General features: G+C 40.5%; 1 protein-coding gene across 7 annotated transcripts in view; it reads right to left on the bottom strand.

The window, feature by feature from the left end:
* SH3BP2 (SH3 domain binding protein 2) overlaps nt 1–22741 on the bottom strand; it is a 36784-nt gene extending 14043 nt beyond the window's left edge. The window contains exons 1-5 of one of the 7 annotated variants that reach the window (XM_050973867.1): nt 22583–22741; nt 15304–15400; nt 12863–12938; nt 9949–9996; nt 8455–8659 (exon numbers count right to left, since the gene is read on the bottom strand). Coding sequence is in view for 2 of the 7 variants with exons in the window: in XM_050973865.1 (XP_050829822.1) it covers nt 2959–3068 (110 nt within the window). In the remaining 5 variants the exon portion in view is untranslated. Of the gene's footprint in view, nt 1–2958; nt 4900–8454; nt 8660–9937; nt 9997–12862; nt 12939–15303; nt 15401–22582 lie in introns of those variants that run through there. The other 6 variants (XM_050973868.1, XM_050973869.1, XM_050973866.1 and 3 more) reach the window with 6 other exon arrangements.
* Between the last annotated feature and the right edge of the window lie 3061 nt (nt 22742–25802).

Genomic DNA, 25802 nt, shown 5'->3' on the forward strand with positions numbered 1-25802 from the left:
TCCCCTTTTCACAAAAGTTTCTTATTTTTGGCTACTTACTATAAAACAGTCCTGAAAATAGAGACCAAAATGTGGAATTTCCCCAGCCCAGCTAAGTGAATAAAAGAAGTGAGTAAAAGGAGACCCAGCTGAAATCCATGACATCAAGTACAGATTACATGAACTAAAGAGCCCACCTAATGCACCAGGCTTTTCAACAGATTTAGAGGCAGCTAAGCCTATTATCTGGATTTCAGTGTGGCTTATAACACTCCCCATCATATCTGTACACTCCTCAAGCACTTTCATTTGCAGGAACGTGGCAGACACTTAGGGAAGACTTCAGTATTCTGAGATGAAATCTTTCAGCTATGCTGCTAAAATGCATTTAAGCACTTTGACTCTAGACCTAATCAGATTTTTCTTCTTTTCTTGACTGTAGAAAACAGTTCTGTAAGGACAGACATTGCTATTTTGCGTGACACTGCTGGGAGAAAGCTATCAACACAAATCTAACTTCAGAATCTTTATTGTAGGGGTGGGAGAGAAGGAAAAAAATGGAAGCTCAAAGATTTTTGTGGTCTTCACATCCATAGTATGGCTGTCTTTAGCTCACTGAATGCTTCCTTCAACTCTTGATATTCCTGTTCTAACTTCTTAAACAGATTACATCAAGAACAGATGAATGTTGCATTACCAGGTATGTGCCATAGCAGTCACTGAAGTCACTGTTAACTTTGGCATTACTGAGAACAGAGGGATATTTCCCACTTGTTTTTTATGCAGTTACATTCTCACACTACAAGCCAAAGCCCCAGTTACAGATTTTCATCTCTGGTGCACTGGAGAGCCTCTTCCACAGGGCTGACAACCAAATTAACAGAAAGGGCTCACTCGGGGCAGCCAAAGCTCCTCTGACACTGCTCCTGTCACAAACAGAAGACAACATCCCCCATGCATTGTTTGGTGAAAGCTTCTAGTAATAGCTACACACTTTATTTCTCTTCCCACTCACCAAGGAGCTAGATCCATATTTTTTAATTTTTTAATCAGTTTTTCCACCAAGTCCCAAACCCATTGCATGTGGCTATTGAATTAATCTTCTCCCCCACTGAATGGAACCCTCTGAACAAGAAGAGGATGGCAGCAGTCAGGGAAAGGTCTTGCATCACTTTGTTTCTCAGGTGATGCCTGTGACAATCCTATGCCTGTGAGGCAGATGAAAGGTCCTGCAGTGTAGCAGGAGAAATAGCAGAACAGCAGTTTCTAGGATGTGCTTCATTGTTCAAGAGTGCTTTTGGAAAGACAGAAGGGTGCAACCAACACTCTGGAGCATGATACAGAGCTTGTTTAATCACTATTGTAACTGCTTCTTATACACAAACTGGCCCACCAGACTGAAAACCAAACCCATTTGCAGGGTATTGCTAATGTATCAGTAAAGCCAGCCCAAGTCTATCACATCAGCATACTTTTCTCAAAAACTACCACAATGAGCCAGTTTTTATTTCAAAGTAGTCTGAAAGTTAAACAGCATGAATAAAAGTGAATTCACACACTTCATCTTGAAACCAGGACAGGGCCAGTCAGATACAGAAGTACTTTTTCTGAATCATGGTACTGCTACCAAGCTCATACTCTGAATGGATAGCAGACTTCTGTTAATGTGTAGCAAGTAAATGTATACATCTATGAAGCAATTTTAATCTATCCCTCACTCAGAGGACAGAGAACGGCTAGATTGAAGGCTAGGGCATAATTTAATTTTACAGGCTGAAAGTCCCTCCATGAGTAAAAGCAAAATTCTGCCAGGTTAAAAATCTGGATTACATTGTAGAAGAACACTTACCCCTCTTGGCCCTAAGAGCTATTGGCATTCAGCCCAATTAGAGCAAATACAAGTTGATTCAATTAAGGATTGCATCCTGGGAGAGCCCTCAGTTCTTGCTTAACTTCTGCAGAATATGTGGCAGATGTGATCATCTCCACATCTTGCAGTATGTCGGCAAAACAAAATGTTACCCTCTTCTCTGAGACTACAGCTGCCAATAGTTGTTTTAAAAATTCTCACTTGTTATAATAGTATTTATGATCTGGCCCTGTTTGGTCATGCTGGAAAAAACAAAAAAAAACAGCCTCCAAAGCTGCAGTACAGAAAGTAAGCCTGATCTGAATTTGTAACAACACTCTCTATGCCAGCTACATCTGAGAATTTTACAACTGTAATCTCATAACCTCTAGTCCTTACATTTTACATGGAAGCAAAACCTAGCTAAGACAGATGCTAGTTTACGTCTGAATAAGTAACTTCCAAACAACGTGACATATATAATACATAACTTACAGAAATGAATGTATTCCTCCAATCATGCAGAGGGAGACTGAAGTATCAGGCTTTACCAAAAGTGAGGCAGCATTACACACTGCAGAACAGGAAAAGTTTCCCCTATATGCTCTCAGCAATTCTGAGTTAGAACGATTTCTCTGATTCAAGCATCTAAACCTTTACCATCTGTTCCTAAAACTGTTTTCTGCAGAATTATTAGGTCTCTTGTCTATTTATTAATCATTCTCCAATACTTCTGAAATACTTTTCCATATCTCGCCTACTTTTTTTGGTTACACATTCCATTTCTTAATACCTCTAACAGACCCTTTCACAATACTCTCTCAGAAGCACAGTACAAACACTGAAGTAAAAAAAAAATCTTACAAGACAAAGGGAACAGAGAAATAAGCCTGAGATACACTGTATAACTAAATTTACTCTCTTTAACTTGCTTCAACTTGCTTTTCTTTTCTGTCAAGTTTTCAACCAACACCCAACTCATCTCTTCCCACTCCAATTCTTTATCATTTAATTTTCTGCACGAGTTAAAAGTATTTTAGCTCAGATACCATATTCTACTCTTAGTCTCGGTCTGCTCTCGACCTGAAGGAGAAAAGATGACAGAAACATGAGCCACAAGCAGCACTAACCTGGTGACCTTGTCCGACCGACACATCGTTTTTCTGCAGACAGTTTCCCCGAACGATTGTTTCCTTTGTGATGACAAAGCCATTAACAACTTGTGACCCCTCTCAGGCATGGCAGGAACATCCCTGCCCTTCTCCCACCTTTGGGTACTCCCAGGTTGAAAGCCACAGCTGTAGCTGCCTTCTGCTCAACGCACAAAAGGAAAAGCAACCCCGGCCCCACTGCTGGTGCATCTGCAGCGCTCTGTGGCCAAAAGTGACGCCGAGGCAGTGACTTGTTTCCTTTGGTACTTCCTGTTTCCCCCTGTCAGGGGGCAGCGCTCTCTTTGTCAGATTTCCCAGCTTCCCAGAGAGGTTATAAATCAATTCCCGCACAGCTCCAAGCCCTGGCAGACATCGAGCTAGAAAGCAGAGGGGATTTTCCAGCGCTCACTTTCTTCCTACTCACCTTTCAATCAACCACTTTCCTATGGGAGAAAAAGAAAGTCGTCCTTTTTTTCTCCCAGTGTGCTCCAGCTCCCACACTGGCAGAGACAGGCTCAGAAACGCTGCCTGTGCCCCTGAGGAGCTGCGGCTCAGGTACTTGCACTGCCCCACAGAACTGTAAGTATTTAATCTCTTTTCTCCCCCACAGCTGGAGCTTGCCTTTCCCTCTTCAACCCTCGACAATCAAAATAGCCATCCTGAAAAATTCTGCAGCACAGACATGCTTTAGAGCAAGTCTTGCTTGCACAGTTAATGCTACACAAACCACAAGACAATAAAATTCAAATTCAAGAGTGCACAATTGCTCGCAAGTATCACCAACGGATAATGAATAAATGTCATTATTTTACACTTATTTTCTTCTGGAGTTCTTAAAAGGATTCAAGTGTTTCACTGACTTGTCGAAATTTAAAAACATTTCCAGGCTCAATAATTTGAACAAGACAAATCAACGAGCAAGTTTCAGAGTGATGGATGAAACACATATAATTATGTCAGGCAAAGCTTACTTCACATATTTTTGGGGAAGTGGACATGAATCAGTATCCCAAAATAGAAGGAAGAAGTCTCCACACAACATCTCTTTTTGTAAACTAGCCAACAGTCAGAGCACAAAAGACAGTAATAGTTCAGATGCTGCTCACAGCTGTATGGGATGGAAAAAGAGCTCCCTCACCATAGAGCACCCATTTGCACTCCTTCCACTGCCAGGCTCTATGGGGAGGGAAATTGAACCATAAATCCACAGACCTGTTGTTAGCCAAAGGATCCACATATCAGAACACAAGATCCCTCTTCAATAAGGATCAATACCCAGCTGTCTCAGTGGCTTGACAGACTTTTCACACAGAAAGTGATTACAGAGGACTAAGCTCAGTGGTTTGTGAATTAAATTCACTTGCTTTATTTGTCACAGTATCAGTTACCCATTTCAGGCACGCTGCTCTAAATCTGTCTTTCCTCCCTCAGCTCTCTGTTATCTAACCATACCCTGCTAAGTCTGAATTAGCATCTTTGCAAGCTGTTTCTCTAACTTGGGAAAAAAATAGATTCAGAATGACAGCACTTAAGTATATGCAACACTGGAAAAAACCCTTCAGTTCCTCTTTCCCTTTTCTGATGTGACACATCTAACTCCTGGTATTCCCCTCCAAACTCCACAACTTCTAGTACCATGTTCTTTGGCTCCAACATCTCATTAAACCATGCCTCCTTCATCCAACACATGTTCCTGAAGTACTGCTTTTCCTCCCTAACCTCTCTCATGCTATGCTCTCTCTTTCTTCATTTTAGTACTCAGAAACATGGCAGAATTTTTAATTTCAAGTTCCAAGATCCCATTTTGACTTCTCTGGTGATTTCCAACACTATCAAGATGTTCCCAGAATCAGAACAGAAGTCAATTCACACACACACAAGAGCAGGTGTTCCACCAAGGAACAACCAAAGTTTAGATGTTTCACAGGTTTGGGAGACTGAAAATTCAGTTTAGCATTCTGGACCAAACATTCACCAGAGGGATTGTATTTCAAAACTGCAAAAAAGGAATCTGAAAATGCATGAAAACTTTATGTATTTGATTGACATTTCTGCCAGGGAAGTGAAAGAGTATTAAATATATCCTCCTTCACAAAGCAAAATTCTGTTATGCATGGACTTTTGGTATAAGGTTTTCAGATTAATTTTCATTTGTCCCCACAAAATCAGTGGTGAGAAGCAGCCTTGCACCAAGCTAGCCTAGGGAGAATTTCACTCCAAAAGAGATACTCCACTTCTTTAATGTTTAAGTATCACCAGCTTTAAAGGAAGAACCAGAGCATCTGAAACCAACCCTTGGATTTCATTCCAGCAGGGCTGCTGAGGAAGTCAGCCAATCTTCCCTGCCATTGTCAGGAGCAGCTCTTGCTGGCAGCCCAAATCAATCCCACTAATCATTAGTTAATGGGGTGTGGGGGCACAAACACATCTGGCAGAACACTGTCCTTGCTGGTATAGACTCACCACAGGGTCTCACCACAGGGTGAGCTCTGTCTGCAGCAGGAGCACTTCCTCTTGCTGACAAATTTACAGGAAACTGCAAGATGGGCTGCAAATAAAAGCAGCACAAGAAGAGCACAGCAACAGGGAAGGCAGAAAAATCAACAAAGCACTAAAAAAATTAAAATAGCATGAAAAACACTTTCTGTCAGCTGGAGCAAGTCAGCTCAGTAGTTAAGTGCCACTCAGAATAATGTAAGTTTTCATACATTCTATATTTCCACAGAAGTCCACAGTATAATAAGGCATTAAGAAAGTAAGGGATGAACAGAATGTGTCCTAATTTTAAGTCAGGAGTAGATTATTAGAAGTTTTATTATTTTATTAATTCTACCAAACTAGTTTTGTCTCAAGTTTCTAGATGGCAGTGGAAACACAGCCATTATATTGAGAGATGAGGTATTTGTCAGCTACAGACTGTAAAAGAGCATGTGTAAAGTACTGAATCCTTCATCTATTAAGTAAGGCAATCTTGTGAAAACACAAAAAACCATCCATCAGAATTACTTCTGTTGGGTGAACTGTATAATGATCTTTATAAAAAAAAGATAAATTAGCAACAAGGAAAAGAAACGAGGCCACAACATTCAAAAATCCTCTTTCAATGTCAAAAGAACTTCTATTCTTTAAATTTCCATCATCATTCCTTCCTTCAGCTTCAGAGAACATGAAGAAGTCCTAATAATATTGTTACTTATTCGTTACATATACTTAAAATAGGTAACTGAAGTCTTGATAATATATATTAAATAAAAAATATATGCAGTAAACACTTGAAAGTTTCCAAGTTTCTACTTATACCCCAGCAGCTCTTGGGTTCTGAACATCTATAGACATATTGTTGGCTTGGAACTTCAAAGAAATGCCAGCCAACACCAGTCTGTAATAAATAAGCCATATCTCAGAGAATGAGCATATCAGTTTTAAAACAGAGTTGTAACTTTTTGTGATTGTTTCATCAAACAGTTTAGCACACATCCTAGATGATAAAATGATTTTGATTTTGGGATACAGTTAATGTCATATTGATCAAATGTCCATAAATCAAAGTACAGCCACAAAGTACTTGCAGTTTATGCATAGCTTCCAAAAAAGCAAATTAGATTGAGCAGCTGGAAGACAAGAACCATCTGCAATCTCTCAATATAAGAACATCATTATTTAGCATTCACTTAGACCATCCAGCCTTTATCCTATAATGCAAGATTTCACACTAATATATTGCAGGGCTCCTCACTCCCAGAAAGACAGTGGGGGGCTGGAGTGTGTCCAGAGAAGGGCAATGGAGCTGGGGAAGGGCCTGGAGCACCAGTCCTGGGAGGAGCAGCTGAGGGAGCTGGGGGTCAGTAGTCTGGAGAGAAGGAGGCTCAGGGAGACCTCAGTGCCTCCATTCCCTTTCAGGAGGTCATAGCCAGGTGAGGGTCAGTCTCTTCTCCCACCTGCTAAGGAACAGGATGGAAGGAAACAGCCCCAAGTTGTGCCAGGGGAGATTTAGGTTGGATATTTGGAAAATATTCTTCACAGAAAGGGTTGTCAAGCATTGGAATGGGCTGCCCAGGGAAGTGGTGGAGTTACCATCCCTGGAGGTGTTTCAAGAATGTGGCTGTGGCACTTGGGGACATGGTTTCGTGGTGAACTAGGCTGAAAGTTAAGACTCAATGATCTTAGAGGTCTTTTCCACCCTAAAAGGTTCTATGAAATAAGAATTGAATTAAGATCAGTACAGCTGTTTCAGCATAATTTTTGATGTTGGCAATTTTGTTACTTGTAGCTTTTCAAGTTTAATGGATTTCTGCATCCAAAGGCCCCTCAAAACCCCAGGGAGTTAACTGGGTCAGGTCTGTGCCAGTCAGACCACACCAGTAACTTTTGGTATAAACAACATTTAAAGTAGGAGGCAAGTCCTGAAGATAATTTGCTCCTTTTGCTTATTTTGTATATAAATTCAGATACATTACCAACACTCCATTTCCATTTACTATTGAATGTAGATGAATACATTCTTTGTTCCTTTTAACTGTTATTTATACACAAGGTCCTCAAACAAAAGACTGCCAATGCCACTATGGTTGAGAGTAACTGCTCTTTCATCAGTGCTTGTAGAACAATTTAAGATAGAACATAGGTTAAAAAAATTATGCAACTAGCAGAAGTACAAACATGATTGTCAAGATCCTATTCCTGAAGACATCTGCAAAGGGAGTTTCCCCAAAGACACAGATACTGAAAGTGGGAGTTTCCACAAGAGATTTATTTCCTTGGCAGAAATTTTCAGTTCCAACAATTTTACTGCTAGGCTGGTTTGTGATTAACTGCACACAATTCTATCACTAAGGTACCCAAAACTGATAAATTAGGAAGAACTGTTGGATGCTAAAATAATTTCTGTCTAGATGTCAAAACAGGTTTAAGCATTTTAGCTGGTGGACCACTGAACTCTAGTAAAAGCAACATCTTACTAAAGGCTTTTAGAAATGCATAGGAAGGGGTCAAATATTTATTAGTGATTTTAAAGCATATCTGACAGGTACAATTAACCAGCAGATATCTTGCCATATGAAGTTAAGTCTGTTGTTAGGAAATATTTTTTCTGCTTTCCTAGAATCTTACTTATATTGATTTAAAGTACATCAAGTGACCAAAGGGGAAAAAAAAGAAGAAAAGAGATTTAATTTTTTTCTGATACTAAGGCATTTTGGCAAGATATACAACATCCATGAGTTCATTGTATACTGTGCTTGTACAAGACTAATGTAACTGAGATCCAAGACTATTACAACTAAAGAAAGTATTGTTGATGCAAATCAACAATAAAATTACTGACCATAAACAATTTTAAAACATTCCTGCAGTTGGATATTAAAACCAACAAAACTCTGTAAAGCTTATAATGTCCTTTTGACATTATAAGTGTCATTTTGACATTGAGTGTCTATCAACAAAAAATGCAGTGAGTAAATTCATAGAAACACTGACCCCAATAACAAGCTACTAATTGAATCCTAAACAAATGCAGCAAGCCCTGGTTCAGGGGAAGCATTTGATCGTGTCAGCTGTGAGTCCTTCATGCCTGTGTTTCCCTCTCCTGGTGGCTGCAGGAACCTTGTAGTTAAGCAAATACACCTCTTGAAGCAAATGGCTGCAGCCAGCACCAAAGAGGAAGCTCAACTTCTGCTAGACCCTGAAAAAACAAAGCAAACCAAAACAAAGATTTTCTATTTTTATTTTGCTTGCACGGAGACTTTGGATACAATTTAAAGACACAGTGTTACTGCAAAGACTCTGTACCATATCGCTGTACAACACGGTAGGTGGTGCTGGGTTTTAAATAATAATGCAGTGAAGCATCTCACAGTTTGCTGTTCTCAGACTTGGAAACTCTGACTATGAACCAGAATATCCAAATAAGCTAATAACCATGCAAGTGTGATTTATAGAATTAGAAGGTCCAGCTGGGTTGTATTACTAATGGACTGTCCCCACCTCCAGCAGCTTTGAAGCTCCTGGTGCTCAAAGCCTCATGCAGGTGAGTAGATGCATCAGAAACATGGATTCTTTGTTTTAAATCCCAATATGAACTTCTCCAAAGGATGTGGTAAAGCAGAACTATCTTACCACTTAGACAAAACACTGCATCAAAGGACTGAAACAGCTAAGGACATGGTTTATAATAACCAGAATTTAAGGCTAGTGTATTTCATCACTTAGGTAAATATTACCTTTGGGTTTTGGTGGGTTTTTGCTTTGTTTTGTTTTTTTTTTTTTTTTTTTTAACAAGCACCAGAAAGAAGAAACTCTGTAAGCTCATGCTTACTTTCTACAAAAAATTAAATTATAAACATCATGTGTAGTTGGGATTTTAAGTGAAGATTTTAAAATCAAAACAAATGTACACTGCAAAGCTGCTCCAGAGAGACAGCAGTAAAGAAACAGTTTTAACCTGGAGGACATGAGAGGGAAGAGTCAAATCATATCACACAGAATAACCATAAAAATGTATAATCTCATCCAATGGGTTTATTTTACAAGACAACTTGGACAATGACCTTTTCTATAATAATTTCTTTATGGAAATCACTACTTTCTTCAGAAATATGACTAAAAAGAAAGAAATTCATTCCCCCTAAAGCTTGTTTAAATGAACTCCAACAGCAAGGATTAGCCTGACATTGACTCAAATCTCCAGAGCTGTAGAACTGCATTCAAATGTGAGCTCACACATGGCTATTTTCAAGCACAGAAGACATTCATATGCAGTATTTCAGAAGACGTGAACAACAAAGTCATATTTTACACACAAACCAGTTTGCCTAATCAAACATATTACTGCCATGGTGCCAAAAGTTTGCAGCAAGGCTTCTAAATAGGTACAACCCCCAGCATAATAGGAAAATAATGAACCCCTGACAGTAAGATAGGCCAAAGGCAAGGATCTAAACCCCAAAATCTAGATTCTTACTTCCATCTGACCTTGATGCCACATAGATCTTCTCAAATCAGCTCCTTTTCCAGCCTGTCCTGTATGTCAAAACACATAAAGGCCTCATAAAGGTGTTTATAAGAGTATAACCTCTGTAGAACTTCTTCATTCTGGAGAAAGGACTTCAGAACACTACATATAATGGGAATGGATGCAATGGTACTGCACATGTGAATCACAACCTTTCCCAGATTGGTAATCATTAATATTTCAGAGACAGAAAACATAGGAAAAAAAAAATAAAGCACTGTAACACATCTCACAATATTGCACAGTGACTGAAAAACTGGAAATACAGAAATCCATCTCAGATTCTGAGACCTCGGTCTCTGGCACGTGCAAATTACTCCAATAATCCCCTGAGGTGCAAATTCTTAGGCTAGAAGACTGTTCTATATCTGTGCCAAGTTCTTACACTCATCTGCAAGCTCTCCTCAGATCTGACTCTATACAGCTATTCCTATTGTCCCATTAGGTGAGCTAAAAAAAGAGCTTGTAAATGGGAACATTCATTTTAAAAGATACTTCCATTTCCTTCCCATCAACACTGTTAAAAATTATTACAGACAAAGTTTGAATCTAGCAGAAGCCTGGAATCTTTTACATCCACTCTACAATCTAGTTAGAATAATCCCTTTACTTTTTTAATTTGAAAATGCTTCTGGGCACCACATGAACCTATCCTATCATGGAGAACTTGCTCCTTTCCAAATCCTTTCTCAAACATCTTATAGCACTGCCTATTCTTTCCATTCTCATGGTCACAAAGATGGTCCAAAGGTCATTTGTCTGATCCCTGACCTCAGTGACTTTTCCCCACTGAAACTAACTTTTCCTTATTACAGACTGAAAAGAAACTTGCACACACACACACATATAGAAATATATTTATTTCTATAGTTCTTAAAGAAATCGTGTATGTTATGGATGTCAGCAGTCCTATTCTTGGCAGGAGGAGCTACAAAGAATACATTGCCTTTGTGCACCATTCTCTTTCATAGTTTCTTTGAAAAGCTCTTTATAGAGATGACCTGGTTATAACAGAGGGGCTCCTTCACAACCCCCAAAATCTTACATTTATGCTCTGCCTGGAACTAACAGTCATTTTGTCCAGGGAGTCTGTTTAGCATTCTTTCATTTCCAGGTTTTGGTTCTACACAGAATTTATATGGAGCATATAACACTTCCAGCAAAAGCTTTTGCAAGATTTACAGAATCTCTTCCTCCTATACACATCCCAGATATTCTTATGGCATTCTAAATACAAATCACTTCTGGTACACAATGAAGAGTTGAAGCTGGATTTCACTTGCACAAAGGAAATTCAGCAATTTAGGTCAGTGGGATTGGTCCTGTTTCAACCTAAGTAATCAAACCTGACATCTTGGTATAGTAAACAGAACAGTTCATCTAGACCCAAGCCAAACAACATCACAGATGCATTGATTCAGCTGTGGGCATTACTGTTACTACAAATAAAAGATCTACAAAAGCTGAACTTCACAGGAGGAAAACACCCTTTCTGCACATTTAGAGTGGATGTAAAAGATTCCAGGCTTCTGCTAGATTCAAACTTTGTCTGTAATAAAAGTGTTGATGGGAAGGAAATGGAAGTATCTTTTTAAAAATATTTAATGCTATTTGTGGTATTTTATTTAGTGTATAAAATCATACAGACTGATCCACTTAACATCCTCTAAAAAACTGCACATAATAACTCTATCAAAGTGCAGCTGCACTTTGTTAATTGTTTATTTCTACAGCCATAAAAAGAACTCTCAGCTTTGGAGGTGTACCAAAAAGCATTAAAAGTGTCCAAACTTTTTTGACAGAGTCGTTTTGGACTCTCTGTCCAAAAAGCCTTTTCTTCTTCCAGAAACTATGTGACAATCTTTCATGCATCCTAGTTACTTATTTTTAAATAGTAAGACACTATATCAATAAAATACATTTCCAAGACACATCAGAGCTCATTTCCAATTTCTGCCAGCCACATGTCCAACAGATCAAAATCTAACCAGCCCAGCACTCTAAACGACAAATATCCCATTACATACTTGAAAAAAATTTGTCTACAGAATTTAATGAAAATTTTCTAAATTAGACATCACAGATTAACAAATATGGATATAATGACAAAATCATTGTGGGTCAAAGCTATTGCTCCAGTGCCACTTCCTCTCCTGTGCAGTCTACCCAAGAACCAGCAGCTGGCAGGGTACAATCAAGTGCAAAGACTGCACTAGTTATATTTTAACTGGATGTGGAAAAACAATCCTTTAGTCAGCAAGGACAAGAGAATTGCTGAAGATTCTTCCTACCTATCATATACCTTGGAATTTTAAAGCTCACTTTTTTTGCTCCTTTGGAATGCTGTATTGTTTTTCTTCAGTATTTTTCATTTCACTTTGCTGGAGATTAAATTGTTCAGTTAGAAATCACAAGGAATCTATTCCCCAGGCCTCCCCATTCATTTGACATTTTGGCTGTTCTAAAGAACCCTATCATCAACCCTTTTCATTCTAAACAAACCTCCTTCTTTTTCTAGACCATTTTGCTGAAATGTGCAACATAAACCCATCAGACCATAGGTCACTAGGGTTAAATAGCAAATAGTGATACAGTTTATCCTCTTAACACAGGATTATTAGGGACACATCAGGGTTATAGCAGCTTTTTACGAGGAGCAAAGCCTGAGTATCAGGCCAAGTTCATATTTGGTCTTTGCCTCCAATTTACTCAAAACCCTAAAATTCCAACAGTAAGAAACTAAGGAAAAGGAAGTCTGCCCAGTGCCATAACTACTAAGGACTGTGGGAAGACAGCTTTCTCACAACTTCTGTTTCTCTAAGAATGACAATTCAAACTCCTGATTCATGTGTCAGGGGTGTTTCTTGCACATACCTTCTCAATTAGCACAGACCAGCAGGCACATTTAGAGCAAAATTCTGCTAAGGCCACGCTCTTCATCTCCTAAGGGCTGTAAAAATTACAGAGCATGAATAACACGTGGCAGGCAAACTACTCAGTAGGTTCACTAGAAAGATAGAAATGGTGCAGGCACAGAAACAAGGATTAATTAGAAGCATCTAATTAATATGTTTCCTGCTATCTAAAATGGAAGAGAATGCTCCAGGAAGGAAGGGAATTGTGTAAAGTTGCCAAACTAAGTTTCAATCAAAAAGACTTCTGTTTGCTAGATCTCACAGCAAAGACATTGCTGCAAATCCCTTCTGCTTGTCTTTCTCCCCATAAGCAAAGCCTGTCAATCACTGATGGACACCTTCCTTGGAACAAGACCTCCAACCCAGAAGGGACCCAGCTCCCAGTTCAATTGCCCAGCAGAGAGCTTCCTACTACCAAGTAATTATTAAATACCATGACACTGTTGTAGCTCATTAGAACAGCAATTAGTACATTTTAGTAATTAACAGATTTGTCACTAAGCCCTTGCCACCTGCCAAGCCAATTCTGCTGGGGAGGCAAATCCGCGAGTGCAAGTGCACAAGTGGTATTGGCAGCACTGTGACACCTTTCTCTCCCACCACCACATCCTTCTACTCCTGGCAGTCCTCTCATTCCTCTAGGACCAGTGAAGGAAGCAGAGGAGCCACCAACCAGCAGGGAGGAGGCCAAGCACAACTGCTGTCCACTGAAGGGATGGGGATGCCATGCAGCCATGGAGAAACAGCCTGGCAGCAGAGGCACAGCAGGCACCGTGCCAAAATGACAGACAGCTTCCAGACTCAATCATTTTGGGATCATCTAGCACTGTGTACATTTGCAAACATGGTATTCCATCTTATCAGTGTTGTTTCCATCATTGTGAGAAAGCTTCTCTGCACCTCAAAGCAAGAGATGTGAGATTGAACACATCCACACTCCCCTCTGACAATGCTTCAGTTGGCCTCTTCAGGCACTTGGATCAGTGGCATTCTGAACTCCAACCTTCCTCACAACAGCTGTGGCATTTGCCAAGGGACAGAAATAAGGGCTTTTCCCTTTTTCTTTTCTTTTTTGGAGGTGGGGGGAAAGAAGGCAGGAGGCAGATGACTCACTAAGGCTTTGAGTACTGAAGGAAAAAAGAATATCACTGTGAGTTCTCCCCATCACAGCTTCCCACAATACAGTAATTTCCTCTATGTGGCTAGAGAATAGTTTGGCTATCCAATTCTGTTCTCCTAGTTTAAACATCAAGAGTACATTTAAAATATTCCTCTTTCCCTTCCAAATTTCCCATCCTCCCCCACTGCAGTCACACAAGTATTTATCCAGCATAATCCCAGCAGCCTGCCATGCTTAATTTACTCCTGAGTAAGAATACCACACAAGCTTATGGATGGTGGGAGTGGAATACATTTGTGCCAGACTGTGCCTCATCTTATTATTTGTTTGGGCTCTCCTAAGCCCAGGATGACAACTCTGTTGTATATAACCTCATTATTTATTTTTTTTTTCAAGGTGGTTTTCTACTTCCAGGTCTTCAGGAGGAAGAAAACTACAAATCTTGTAGCAAGACTTGTGTGCCCCTCCTGCAATGGGTGTTTTTCCTTCTCAGAAAAGCCTTTCTAGACAGCATTCTGATAACTATATTCACCTATATTCACCTAGTCCAAGTCTCCAGTTACATACTGAAGGCAAGGATTCTTTCCTAGTCACCAAACAGATTGCAGAGGACTGATTGTCCCATGCTCCTGTTTGTGGTACACCCACTTGGACAGCAGAAATTGCATTTCCCCACACAACATGTACAGAAGTCTGTATAAACAAATCCCACTTCACTCACTTGAAATGCACAGTGCTTTGGAAACATGCCTACCTGGCACCACAGTGGAGTCTGATTAACTGACTGAAAAATTACAGTGCAAAGCTTGAATGTTTAAGCCTGACTGAATAAAGACAATTAACAGCTGCAGATGCTCAGCAGCTGTGCAAGTCAGGTCACTTTTTCACCCAAACATAGTTCAAAGCACCTTATTTTGATTAATCAAGCTTACAGATCAGTTTGGAATTAGCTAATTATAAGCTTTTAATCTGCCAGTAGGACCTGTAGGCTCGTAGTCCAGGTTTCTTTGTGCTAAACTTCTCTTTACATCATTGTCAGGAAAAAAAAACAGTAGGAAAAAAAGCTAATGCTTCCAGAAATAGGTACAGATCAGAACAGAAATAAAGATGGGGAGCTCTTACATGAGCTTAGGTGTCTAAGGTGCACAGTTTTATCAGTATAAGGAATACCAAAAGCTGACTTCAGCACATATGCTTGGTGAAAACAGCGTGACCACAGGTCTGTGTAAAAGGTTGAGGAGACATTGCACTTCAAGTAATGCAAGCCCAGCAATGCATACCACAGCACTCTGAGATAAGAGATGCTCCCCTTGAGGAAATAACTGTCCTGCAGTCCTCACACATTGAACCAAAGTCTCTTCAGAGCTCCAGCTTGGTCTAGGAGAAACAAACAATTATGTGATAAGTTGTAATAGAATTACTGTTAAGCAACATCAAGGTAATGATTTACTCTTTTTAGCAGGGTTGTCACAAGATTAGAGACTAATAATTTAAGCCTCTGTTGCTTGGTTGCAGGAACTGGCTCTGAAGGGTAACCATGGTCTGGTTTGAACACCAACCTCAGCACTTGGACACACGAAACTTCTGATGAAGTTAAGGGGAACTAGGTAGAGTTTGAGGTGGAATTTAGACCAAAACTTTTTACTTTATAGTAGAGTTTTAACAAGTAGAGTTTTAACAAGTTTAACAACTACACCAATAGAGAGATTGTCAGTCACCCAAACTGAGGTTTAGAAGCATGGTAAGTCTTGTAGAATCATGCAAGAGCTAATAATACATGAGATGAAGGACTATTTCAAAGAGAATTTGACTTGCAATAAGATTAACATGAAGATATTGAAAGAAACCACAAATAAAAATCTAACTGCTAATTCTATGAGTATTTTTTAAAATCTTCATTTGTAAAAACTACAGTTTCCAGAAGGATGATTAATTTCTACCACTACGGTAGCTTCAGCTAAAATTAGAACAAGGAAACAAAGCTTCCTACAAAACCACTATTTTTCTGTCTTACAAGACATGTTTCACCAGACAAGACCCAGGTATTCATGACACTCTACTTCCACCTCTCTTCTTCCTCTTCATTACTAAGCCGTTAGTACATTAAAAATGGAAATTAGTAAAACATGCTTTTACACTTATCAAAAATCTGTTTCAGGATCTGAGATGTTGCCCTGAAGTGCTGCATTGGTAAAGACAACATCATCTCAGTGACTGATTTCAGCAGAGTAAAGCTCTGCTGGAGAGTAGGAAGCTTATTTGTCTGGGGAAGAACTGAACATGGAAGTGGGAACTGACATGTTAAATAGGATTTCCTTTCTCCAAGGGTTTCTGTTTTTTACTTTGCATATCTTTAAATGAAAAACTCAATGATAATAAAAGACGAAGCTGTCATTTCACACTAAGAACATTCAGAATTAAGCTTTGCTTATGTTTGACAATTAAGTTGCACAACACAGGTTCATGGTTCACCTAAATAGGAATTCTGCCAGCTAAACTAGACCTGACCCTATTTCCATCTGTTACAGCAGAATTACACCAAAATATGCAGTTCAGCTGGCTAATCTGATCAATGAGAAAGGATATTTACACTACAATGGAGTTCAGTGCACTGAAGCCCAATCTAAATTCACATTCTGGTCCCTTAAGAGAGAGAACCCATTCGTGCAGACTCTATTTTCACCACCCAGTATGGCTTTGTTTCATTTCCTTGACCATACAAGTACAAAGCTTAGGGATACTAAATTCTCCTACTTCCTTCTGCAATTTGCTCTCCTCTCATTTACTTGGCTACACTTCAAAATGAGAAATCTTTTGCCTTTAGTCATGTCTGTTATGTACAAATCACCTTTCATGATGAGTCTTGCAGCACACTTCCCACCCTCTCTCTTTTGTCAGCACTTGGACAAAGAAAGATCTCTGAGGCAGCAACAGTTCCAGACATGCACTCTGGTGCCACTGCCTCCCAGTCCTTTCTTTCCAAGTACTGCCAGAAGCTAGAATGAGGAATATCATTCCAACTCCAAATGCAGGTTGTTTTCCTACAGCAAGTTGGGACTAATCACTGAACTGGAACTTGGTAACCAGTCTTTAGCCAGGCGCTGAAAAATGACAAATCAGTTAAGACAGGAGTTTAATCAGAACATAAAACACTAACAGCCAACTCTCAGAACTGCATATTTAAGTAAATTTTTGGTGTGTTTTCTCCTCTGCTTCTTTTAAGGCCCTAGCTACAATGATGAGGAACTTTAGTTTCTGGTTTTTTAAAGCTGCATGCCATCCTTCCCATTAGAGGAAAGGCTTAAACATACAGTACAGGCACATGGCAGGAAAAATAATAGTACATACTTTCTTGAAATACAGATATTGTCTCCTTCCTAGGGACCTCATTCATGATCTTTGCCTATTTGTGCAGTGCTTCTGCCAGCAACAACAGAAATTCTAAAATTTCAGGAGTTTTGAACTCCCCAAAAAAGGTTAAATAATATTCAGCATAGCTACCAGATATTTTAAAAAATGAAGACTGATACTTCACTCAATTGTTCCTCCCATATGAGCTCCAATAGAAATTCCATTTTCATATTTAGAGGAAAACATCTGGCATGAAAGATTTCCTGTTTGAAGAGGAATTACTCTCTCTTACAAGAGAGTTCATAATTAAAGGCAGAAATCTGACTTTCTCCTAGCACCCATTTATTTAGCAAAGCTGAGGGATAACAAAATAAGAGCCTTGCTTAAACATGTTCAAGAATTTTCCTGTTTGGGGATTGCAATACAGTCCCTGCAATGAAACAATCAAGAATATCAAAGAAGAGTTTTAGAGAAGTCCTTTGTGCATGCACATGTCAAGATATTGTACAAATTAACAAAGTGTAGTTGCAATGTCTACCACATCAAGCAACAAAAGCCATAATCTGTTTCCATGGAGCACTCTAAAGTTTTCATGAAGTGATCTTGAATGTATGTGTAGGTACTAATTTTTCTAGATGCTTAATAAGAGAGTGAAAGTCTCTGTAGGCACCTAAATCCACTTTGAGTAATGAGGAATAATCAGGAATTAACAAAGGCATCCTTAAGTGCTCACACCTTACCATATATAGCAGCATCACCTACATAAATCAGTCAAAATATAAAGAAGAACCCCAAACTCCTTTATTCCTGCCCTAAGAGATCCAAGGAAGTGGTGAACCATGACCAAACCAAATTTTGTGTTTTTCTAAGATACAGCAGAGTCATAAAGCAAAGTTTAACTAAGAGCAAAGAGTTTACCTTCAAAAATATAAGGATATAAAGCCAGTTTGAATAGGGAAGTTCCTTCTTTGCCAAATTAACACCAGAAGAGCCACCTTGGAATTAGAGACATATGCACTTTCCAGAAGACAGAACAGACCTAATAATTCAAATGTACCTACTGTTCCATTAGGATGGAAGTGATTCTGACCATACCTGATTAATGATGTACAGGTTGTCATAACTTTGCATAAAGAAAATAAAAATCCAGAAAGTTCTAACCATAACCAGCTGAATGGTGAGAATTTTCAAACATCAAGAGGATGAAAACAAGTGTTCCCTGGACTACTTGAAGTTTTACCTGTGGCTTTTCCAGAAAGAAAAGATTGCAAGGAAACAAAGGAGGTGTACTTTCCCTGCCTCAGGGCAACTACAGACACAAAAAGTTAATCCAGCAGCAAAATTCAGCAAGCATCTATTCTTAAATTTAACCCCACTTACTTATTTCACACCATCTATCTAGCTCAGTTCTTTAGAGCTGTTTTAGGAGACAGATCCAGAATGTTCACTTTCCATGAAGCTAAGATTTGCAGAAGTACTTTACAAAGAGCCCTAGCTACACATCAGGTGTCCCTGAATTAGCCTGGTTAAACCAGCCCGTGACTACAGCAAAAAGCCACAAGAGGAATCCTCTCAACAGGCACGCAACCTGTTCCCTTCTCTGCTCCTAAAATCACACTCTGCAGCAGCTGAAGCCATAAGTATTGCCAAGCATTGATTTCTGAGTGATTGTAATTCTTTCTCAGCACTGTACATCATCCTGAAGTATCTTTCTGCCAAAGATATTCAGATCTGCATAACTACTGCAATAAAACCACCTTGGAAGAGATAAGAACTTAGTCATTACAGGAAATGAGTTGGCACACAAACAAAATAAATAGATTATTTCAGTTATGCTGGTATGCTGCAATAGGGGGAGAACAACATTTAGGTTTGTTTCCATAGGAATTCATGTCTCTGCATTCTCCTGTAACTATTGCCTTGCTTAAAATTATTCCCTTATCTCAAGAAAAATTGTTTTCAAATTCCTGCATGTGTGAGATGAAATGTAGACTCTTGGATTCCCTTTCTTTGTAAGAAAAAAATAAGAAATTCAACATAGAAGTGTATGGAGAAGAGACAAGATTGAAAAAAAAAATCTACAAACAGATCCTGGAGAAATACTGTAGCCATTACATTGCTCTTAAAAAGCACAGTGTAGAGAAATTCTGCTATGTGCTCTTGTCTAGTCATCTGAAGCAAGCAAACCAAAGATACATATGCTTGTAATATAAACCATGAAAAAGAATTCCTGAAGTTAACAACCATACCCAGTGTAGTTATGCTGATCAGAACTTCAGGGCCTTCAATTCTCCCCTCAACACATCACAGAAGGCATAGCTCATTTAGTCATTCCAGCATAAAGCAAGCAGTGTTCATAGGAGGAGAGGGGTGTTGATTAACAAGAGTTAGCAATGGTTCATAAATTTTGAAGGAACAGACAGTGACATATGTACATGTGATAAGAGTAAGAAATACACATTTCTTTTAGTAGTGTATTTACAGAAAAGAGTCAGCCTCAGATTACCTTTGAGGCTGCCATAAATCCCCCTGATTTCTACACTCTCAAACTCCCTTCCCAACACTGTTCCACTGCAGTACAGGTTCCAAGGCAATTGTGAAAAAATGTTATGAGGAAATGCCTTCATGGAGCAACTTTACATTAAAAAAAGGCCAGAAGAATGTTTAGCTACACAAGAGAGGAATAAACATCAAAGAGGTTCTTTTCTCCCTTCCATGAAAAAATCCCTATTAGAAGACAAAACACATCATAGAAGAATCATTGTATCAACTAATATTTTTAAATCTAAAGAAAACCAAATTATCCTGGCTGCTGCCTGGTAGCTGTCAGAGTCCTCACCATTCCTGACAGAACTATTAATCAATGCTACTGAGAGTCTGAGCTTCTATGAACATTCCTGCAAGGTCCAGTAAAAGGAGAAAACAAGCCAAGATCCTGATCCTTCAGCAACATAAACTAAAAGTTTACAAATAGTAGAGTTACTTACATCTGCAAGTACTTTTAAGATCAGGGCTTAAGCCAGAAACATTAATGGACACAATGCTTGCACAATGCTGCACATTCCAAACAACTTATGAAGATGTTGGATAGTCTGACTAAAGTATAATCTACCCATTGTCTAACATCCCATGCTAAACAGGCTGGAAGATGAACCCACACAAAGTCAATGTTGTCAGGTTAAAACACACACACCTCTCTATTCCTGCAATCTTGTAATGCAGAGCAACAAATGCACCAGCAACCTAAGGGCTGTGGGGCAAAGAGCAACACTGCAACCACCAGGTTTGAGTGTCAGAGGCACTTTTCCTACAGGTAAAATGACAAATATGTATGTGCCTTTTGGTCACCCATGCTCGTGTTTTGGTGCTGTAAAGAAGTTAACACTTCTTAAGGCATTTCCATTTCCACTTAGCATCATTACCATAGTGGCTGCCGTGTTTGCTTTTCTGTAGGAAAGGAGTCTGCTTCACATCCATTTAAGAAATTGGACAAGGAGATTTTCATGCTCCCTACTTCGCATTTTTTGTAGGCAAGCTAAATTTTTTAGCAACAATATTACAATTGGAAATCTGGCCTTCGAAGTACAAGGGGTTCATGCATCTGCAGGAGTTTACAGATTCAGTCAGCTGGTCAGATTTGCCTCAAACACAGGAATTCTGGCTCAGACAGCCTTGCCCAGGTTTCTGCAAGAACCTATCTTGGTGTGTTCATTCTTACTGCTTTGATAACTTCAAACCCTTTAACCCTTTCCAGAACTGTCGTCTCTTCATCTCCTTCCTTTGAAACTTTTTTCTAAAAAGCTCTTTATTTTCTGGACCTTTTAGCATGAAGTTGTCGTGCTTTGTGGAAAAGTTTATGGAAAGTTGAGAGATTTTAAAACAAGAAAATTGCAAGGAGGAAGCAGTATTTAGCCCACCACCAAGCTGACCCAGTACTGGCTCCTCAATAATGGAATACTGGCAAGGGGTATCTATTAATCAGCTCTCCTGCAACAGCAAGAGAGCTGTAAAATACTACAACAGGAAGGGAAAGAACTGTGTTATGCCTAGAAGAAAAATAGCAAGTTAATTCTGCTTTTGTCTAAAGCGTGAAAGGGGTGCATGAAGGAAATAAACAACAGAGGCTTCAGCTCTATATTTCCTGTACAAATACAACCAAAAATAAACAGAAGAGGTATATAATTATTCAGATCTAAATTTAATTAATAAACTGTGACACACTAACCCTTAGAGCAAAGAAAAAAAGGACAATTGCTTCTTGTAGTAAGAAACATAACAGCTTAATGCAACTAATTTCCAAGAGGAAACTTCAATACACAGCCAAACCAAGCACACATCAACAGGAGACTGTGACATGCACTCAGGAACTACTGCACCTGTAATGATGAATTTGGACACAGCACGAGGCTGGTTCAGTCCCACTACTGACCTGTACTTTGTCAGCATCAAGACTCCAGAAAATGGTCTTAGCAGACAGGCCTTCCCTATAGGAAGGGAAACATTTATGCACCATCTCAACTCATCTAGGCTAGCAGTATCCAATTTGCACTGGTCATTTGCTGACAAATTAAATAAGCACATGCCAGGTGTCCTCACTCTCTACTGCTCCCAGAGGCACAGCACCTACACCTGCAGATGGACACGAACTTCATACCTAGACTGAAGTGACAGACACAACCCAAGTAAAGAGGGGGCATCCAAGATTAAAGTAGAGAGTAACACTAAAGAAAATGCTGCACAATGCATTTGTATCCTATGTTTCACTGCTATGTTTCAACTATAAAAAGTCTTGCCTCATCCTTTAACATATATATAATATCACTAGAAACATGCTAGGAAATGAATCCTGACGCTCCCAACTCGACACCAAAGCCACAGCTCAACACAAGCGGGCAATACAGCTCTTTCATTCTTTTCCTTTGGAAAAAAGAAAGCAACTACACCTTTTTTCTGCCCGCAGAAGAGCCTTTCCTCTCTCTACGGGCAGACTCACACCGATGACTTTCCTCCATCCCACCTCCCACCTGCAGGTCAGCAAAGCAGCACCGAACTGCAGGCGTCAACCCATGGAGCAGAAGACACGCGGCGCCTTCCCGCCGTTCCCCCAGAGCCGCGGGAGCCCGGGCGGCGGCTCCGGGGGCTTTCCCCGCCCGGCACCGGGGCTGGGCGAGGGCCGGCCCGGCGCTTCCCGAGGCTCCCGTGACTCACCCGAGGAGTTTCCCGGAGCCCTCCAGCAGCGCAGCGGCGGGAAGAGGGCCGGGAGCCGCGGACACGGGAGAGCCGCGGACACGGGGGAGCCCTCCCTACCCCGCCGAGCACAGGGCGCTCAGCTCCGCAGGCAGCCACCGCCGCCGCGCCGGCCGCTCATCCCCGCCACGGTCAGCGCGCCCCGCGCCCGCCCCTTCCTTCACCTGCCGGGGCCGGCCCGGCCTCCGCTCCCGCCCCCTGCTCCCGCCCCGCCGGAGCCGCCGCTGGGAGCCGCCGCTGGGAGCCGCCGGCGGGCGGGGAGCGCCGCCCCTCCCGGGCTCCCGCCGGGGCTGCGGGGCTCTGCGGAGCTCTACTGGGTCCGGCCCCAGCCCGGCCACCGCTCGGCTCTGCCGGGGCTGCGTGTGCCGAGCGCTGAGCGCTGCCGGCGGACACTGCTCGGGTCTGTCTGCACCTGGCACAGCACCGCCGAATCCAGATCGTTCAGTAAAATCTATGACCGAACACCAACGTGTCAACCAGACCATGGCACTGAGTGCGGAGTAGTCTTCCCCTAAACACCTCAGGGACCGTGACTCCACCAGCTCCAGAAGCTGCAGCCCCAGAGGACGTGACCTGGGGAGCGGCTGTTATCAGACTGGCAGCCGGGTCTGACACAGATGCCTGCCTGGAAGTCACCAGGGGCAGAGAGAAAGGAGATTGTAGTATAGCCACTAATGGGACATTCCTTTGCGAGTGCCCTGTGTCCATACGGAAGCCCGTGCAGGCACTGGCTCCCGTTAAATTAACGTGTTAAATGTTAATTTAAGATCAAGAAGTATATCTTAAATTATAGTATAGTATATGATTCAAGATTTTAAATTTTATTGGGCTTTTGTTTGTTTTTCCATTTGCCTTTTATTACTTCTCAGACATTTGGGAGGGGATGGACAGACAGAAGGTGTTGTAGGTAGAAAAAAAGAAGGGTTTGGAGGTTGTTTTTTTTAATTATATGTGGTTTTTAGTCACAAAAATGAAAACCATTTAGTGTCAGGGGAAGTTTATGATAGATATTAGAAAAAGGTTCCTCATCTAGGGGGTGGTTGGGCAGTGGAACGGGCTCCCCAGGGAAGTGGTCACAGCCCCAAGCCTGACAGAGTTCAAGAAGCATTTGGACAATGCTCTTGAACCCCTGGTGTGACCCGTGGGAATGGTCCTGTGCAGGGCCAGGAGCTGGACTTGATGACTCTTCCAACTCAGCTTATTCTGTGATAGGAGCAGAAGTGTGAAAAATTAAAATTACATTCAAAAGTATGCAGAAGCAAAATAAGAAAAAATATTAAAAACCTATTTTAAAATGTTCCTCAACCTAAAATGTGGTTTTGTCTTGTAAAAATTATTATTATTAAACAATTACTATTCTGAGAAGTACAAAGTGATCAGTTTTAACTCTATTTACTTTTGTAACAAAAATATAACTGAAAAGAGAGCACTCAATAAGGCAGTATTACCATTACATCGATCTATGTATCATTCTGAGGCTTGTTTGAGTCAAAAGTAGCAGATTTCTTTAGTGATTACACAGCTTATATTTCAACCTAGTTTTAAAGCTTTTGACCTTTATGGCTGTACCAGAGTAGTTTCTGTGGTCAGAAAATAAGGTGGTGGTGCAATATTTCCTGTCAATGCTATTTATTAGTATTTCTCTTTGCCATTCACAGAACTTTGTAGTATGAAGTAGCAAAGAGAATCCCTCTTCTGAATACAACAGAGAGAGGTCTTGGTCTGTGAAATGAAAATCCTTGTGTTTAAAGTACAACAGAGACTGTCTAAAGCTGGAAATGGGGTTTGGTGATGACTTTTGATTGATTTGTAACATAAGCACAGTGCTGTTAACACCTGCTATTGGATGTGAAGGAGCCTCCAAGTAAAGAGAAAGATCATTTCTGAGTATGAAGAAGGCATTGTGAGGGCAGGGCCTAAGGAAAATGAAGTTTCTTAAGCTTTCTTGCAGTTGCAGCCAACAGCAGCCTCAGGTTTCTGCTGCACAAAGACTGAGAGCTGTGCACAGCTGTGGGCAGGCTGGGTATCACAAGTCCCATAGGAAGACCACAGCTAAGAAAGCTCTTTGTAGCTCTTCCACCAATTTTGGTGTGAGTTCTGTGTCAGAACATCCTGACTGTTGGTGGAAACTACAGCATTTATTTTCCTGCCTGACTAAACCCAGAACTTTCTGTCTCCAGAGAAGGCAGATTAGTGCATTAAGCTGGAGCAGGTGTGGGGAACCTTCACTTTGTTGGCTGAATTTGCCCTGTGATTTCATTTTCTAGAGTACAGCCCGTGATTAAATGCCTGCGTGTGTTATTACTGGACAGCAGAATGTGCTAACGAGTGGGCTGCCAAACGTGTTGGAAAGGCACACTTGGTCCTCCACAAGGAAAATATTCCCCACCCACAAACCAAAGCCTGGTCCTGATACAAGCTGTGTTACAGGGTAACAGGCCCTTCTCCATCTCTCCTCTGAGTTGAATTTTGCTTCTGAAAAAGCTAAGCTTTCTGTGTGACCTAATTTGCATGCAGTGATCCAGCTGGGAGGGCTTGGAGGCTCGCTCCTTTCTCCTGGAAAAGCTGTGCCCAGTGCTTTTTAGGATCACACTTATGTAACATCAGGAAATCACAGTTATTTTATGAGTTTGCTCTTTCTTGATTGTCTCAAACTAATGAACTCTTTACTTGAAGATGAAGCCTTTATCAGTCCACATAATACACACTCTTGAAATTATGGAATCATAGAATATCCTGAGTTGGAGGGGACCCACACAAGGATCACAGAGTCCAGCTCCTGCTCTGCACAGGAATACCCTAAAAATCACACCATGTGCTTGAGAACATTGTTTGAATGCTTCTTGAACTCTGGCAGGTTTGGTGGTCATTGAAGCCATTCAATTATTTTGAATTACAATAATCTGCTGTTGTGAGGAAACATTCCAACCTAATTTTACCAGTAAATTATCAGAGAATGCTCTCGTCAAAGAATGGTCAGGTTAGCCTGACATGGGCTACTACCAGGGGAAAAAATCTGGTTTATCTCATTTATCTCTACATCTTCATAGTCTTTTTTTCTTCAAATTTACATATGGCAAATCAGATTGAAGGGACTGTAGTTCTGATACTGTTTTCCCCTCCATTCTTCCAGAATACAGAATTTGCATAACCCTCATTATGAAAAATAGGATGTAATTTT

Source organism: Serinus canaria, chromosome 4, assembly GCF_022539315.1.
Source record: "Serinus canaria isolate serCan28SL12 chromosome 4, serCan2020, whole genome shotgun sequence".
NCBI classification, from domain to species: Eukaryota; Metazoa; Chordata; class Aves; order Passeriformes; family Fringillidae; genus Serinus; species Serinus canaria.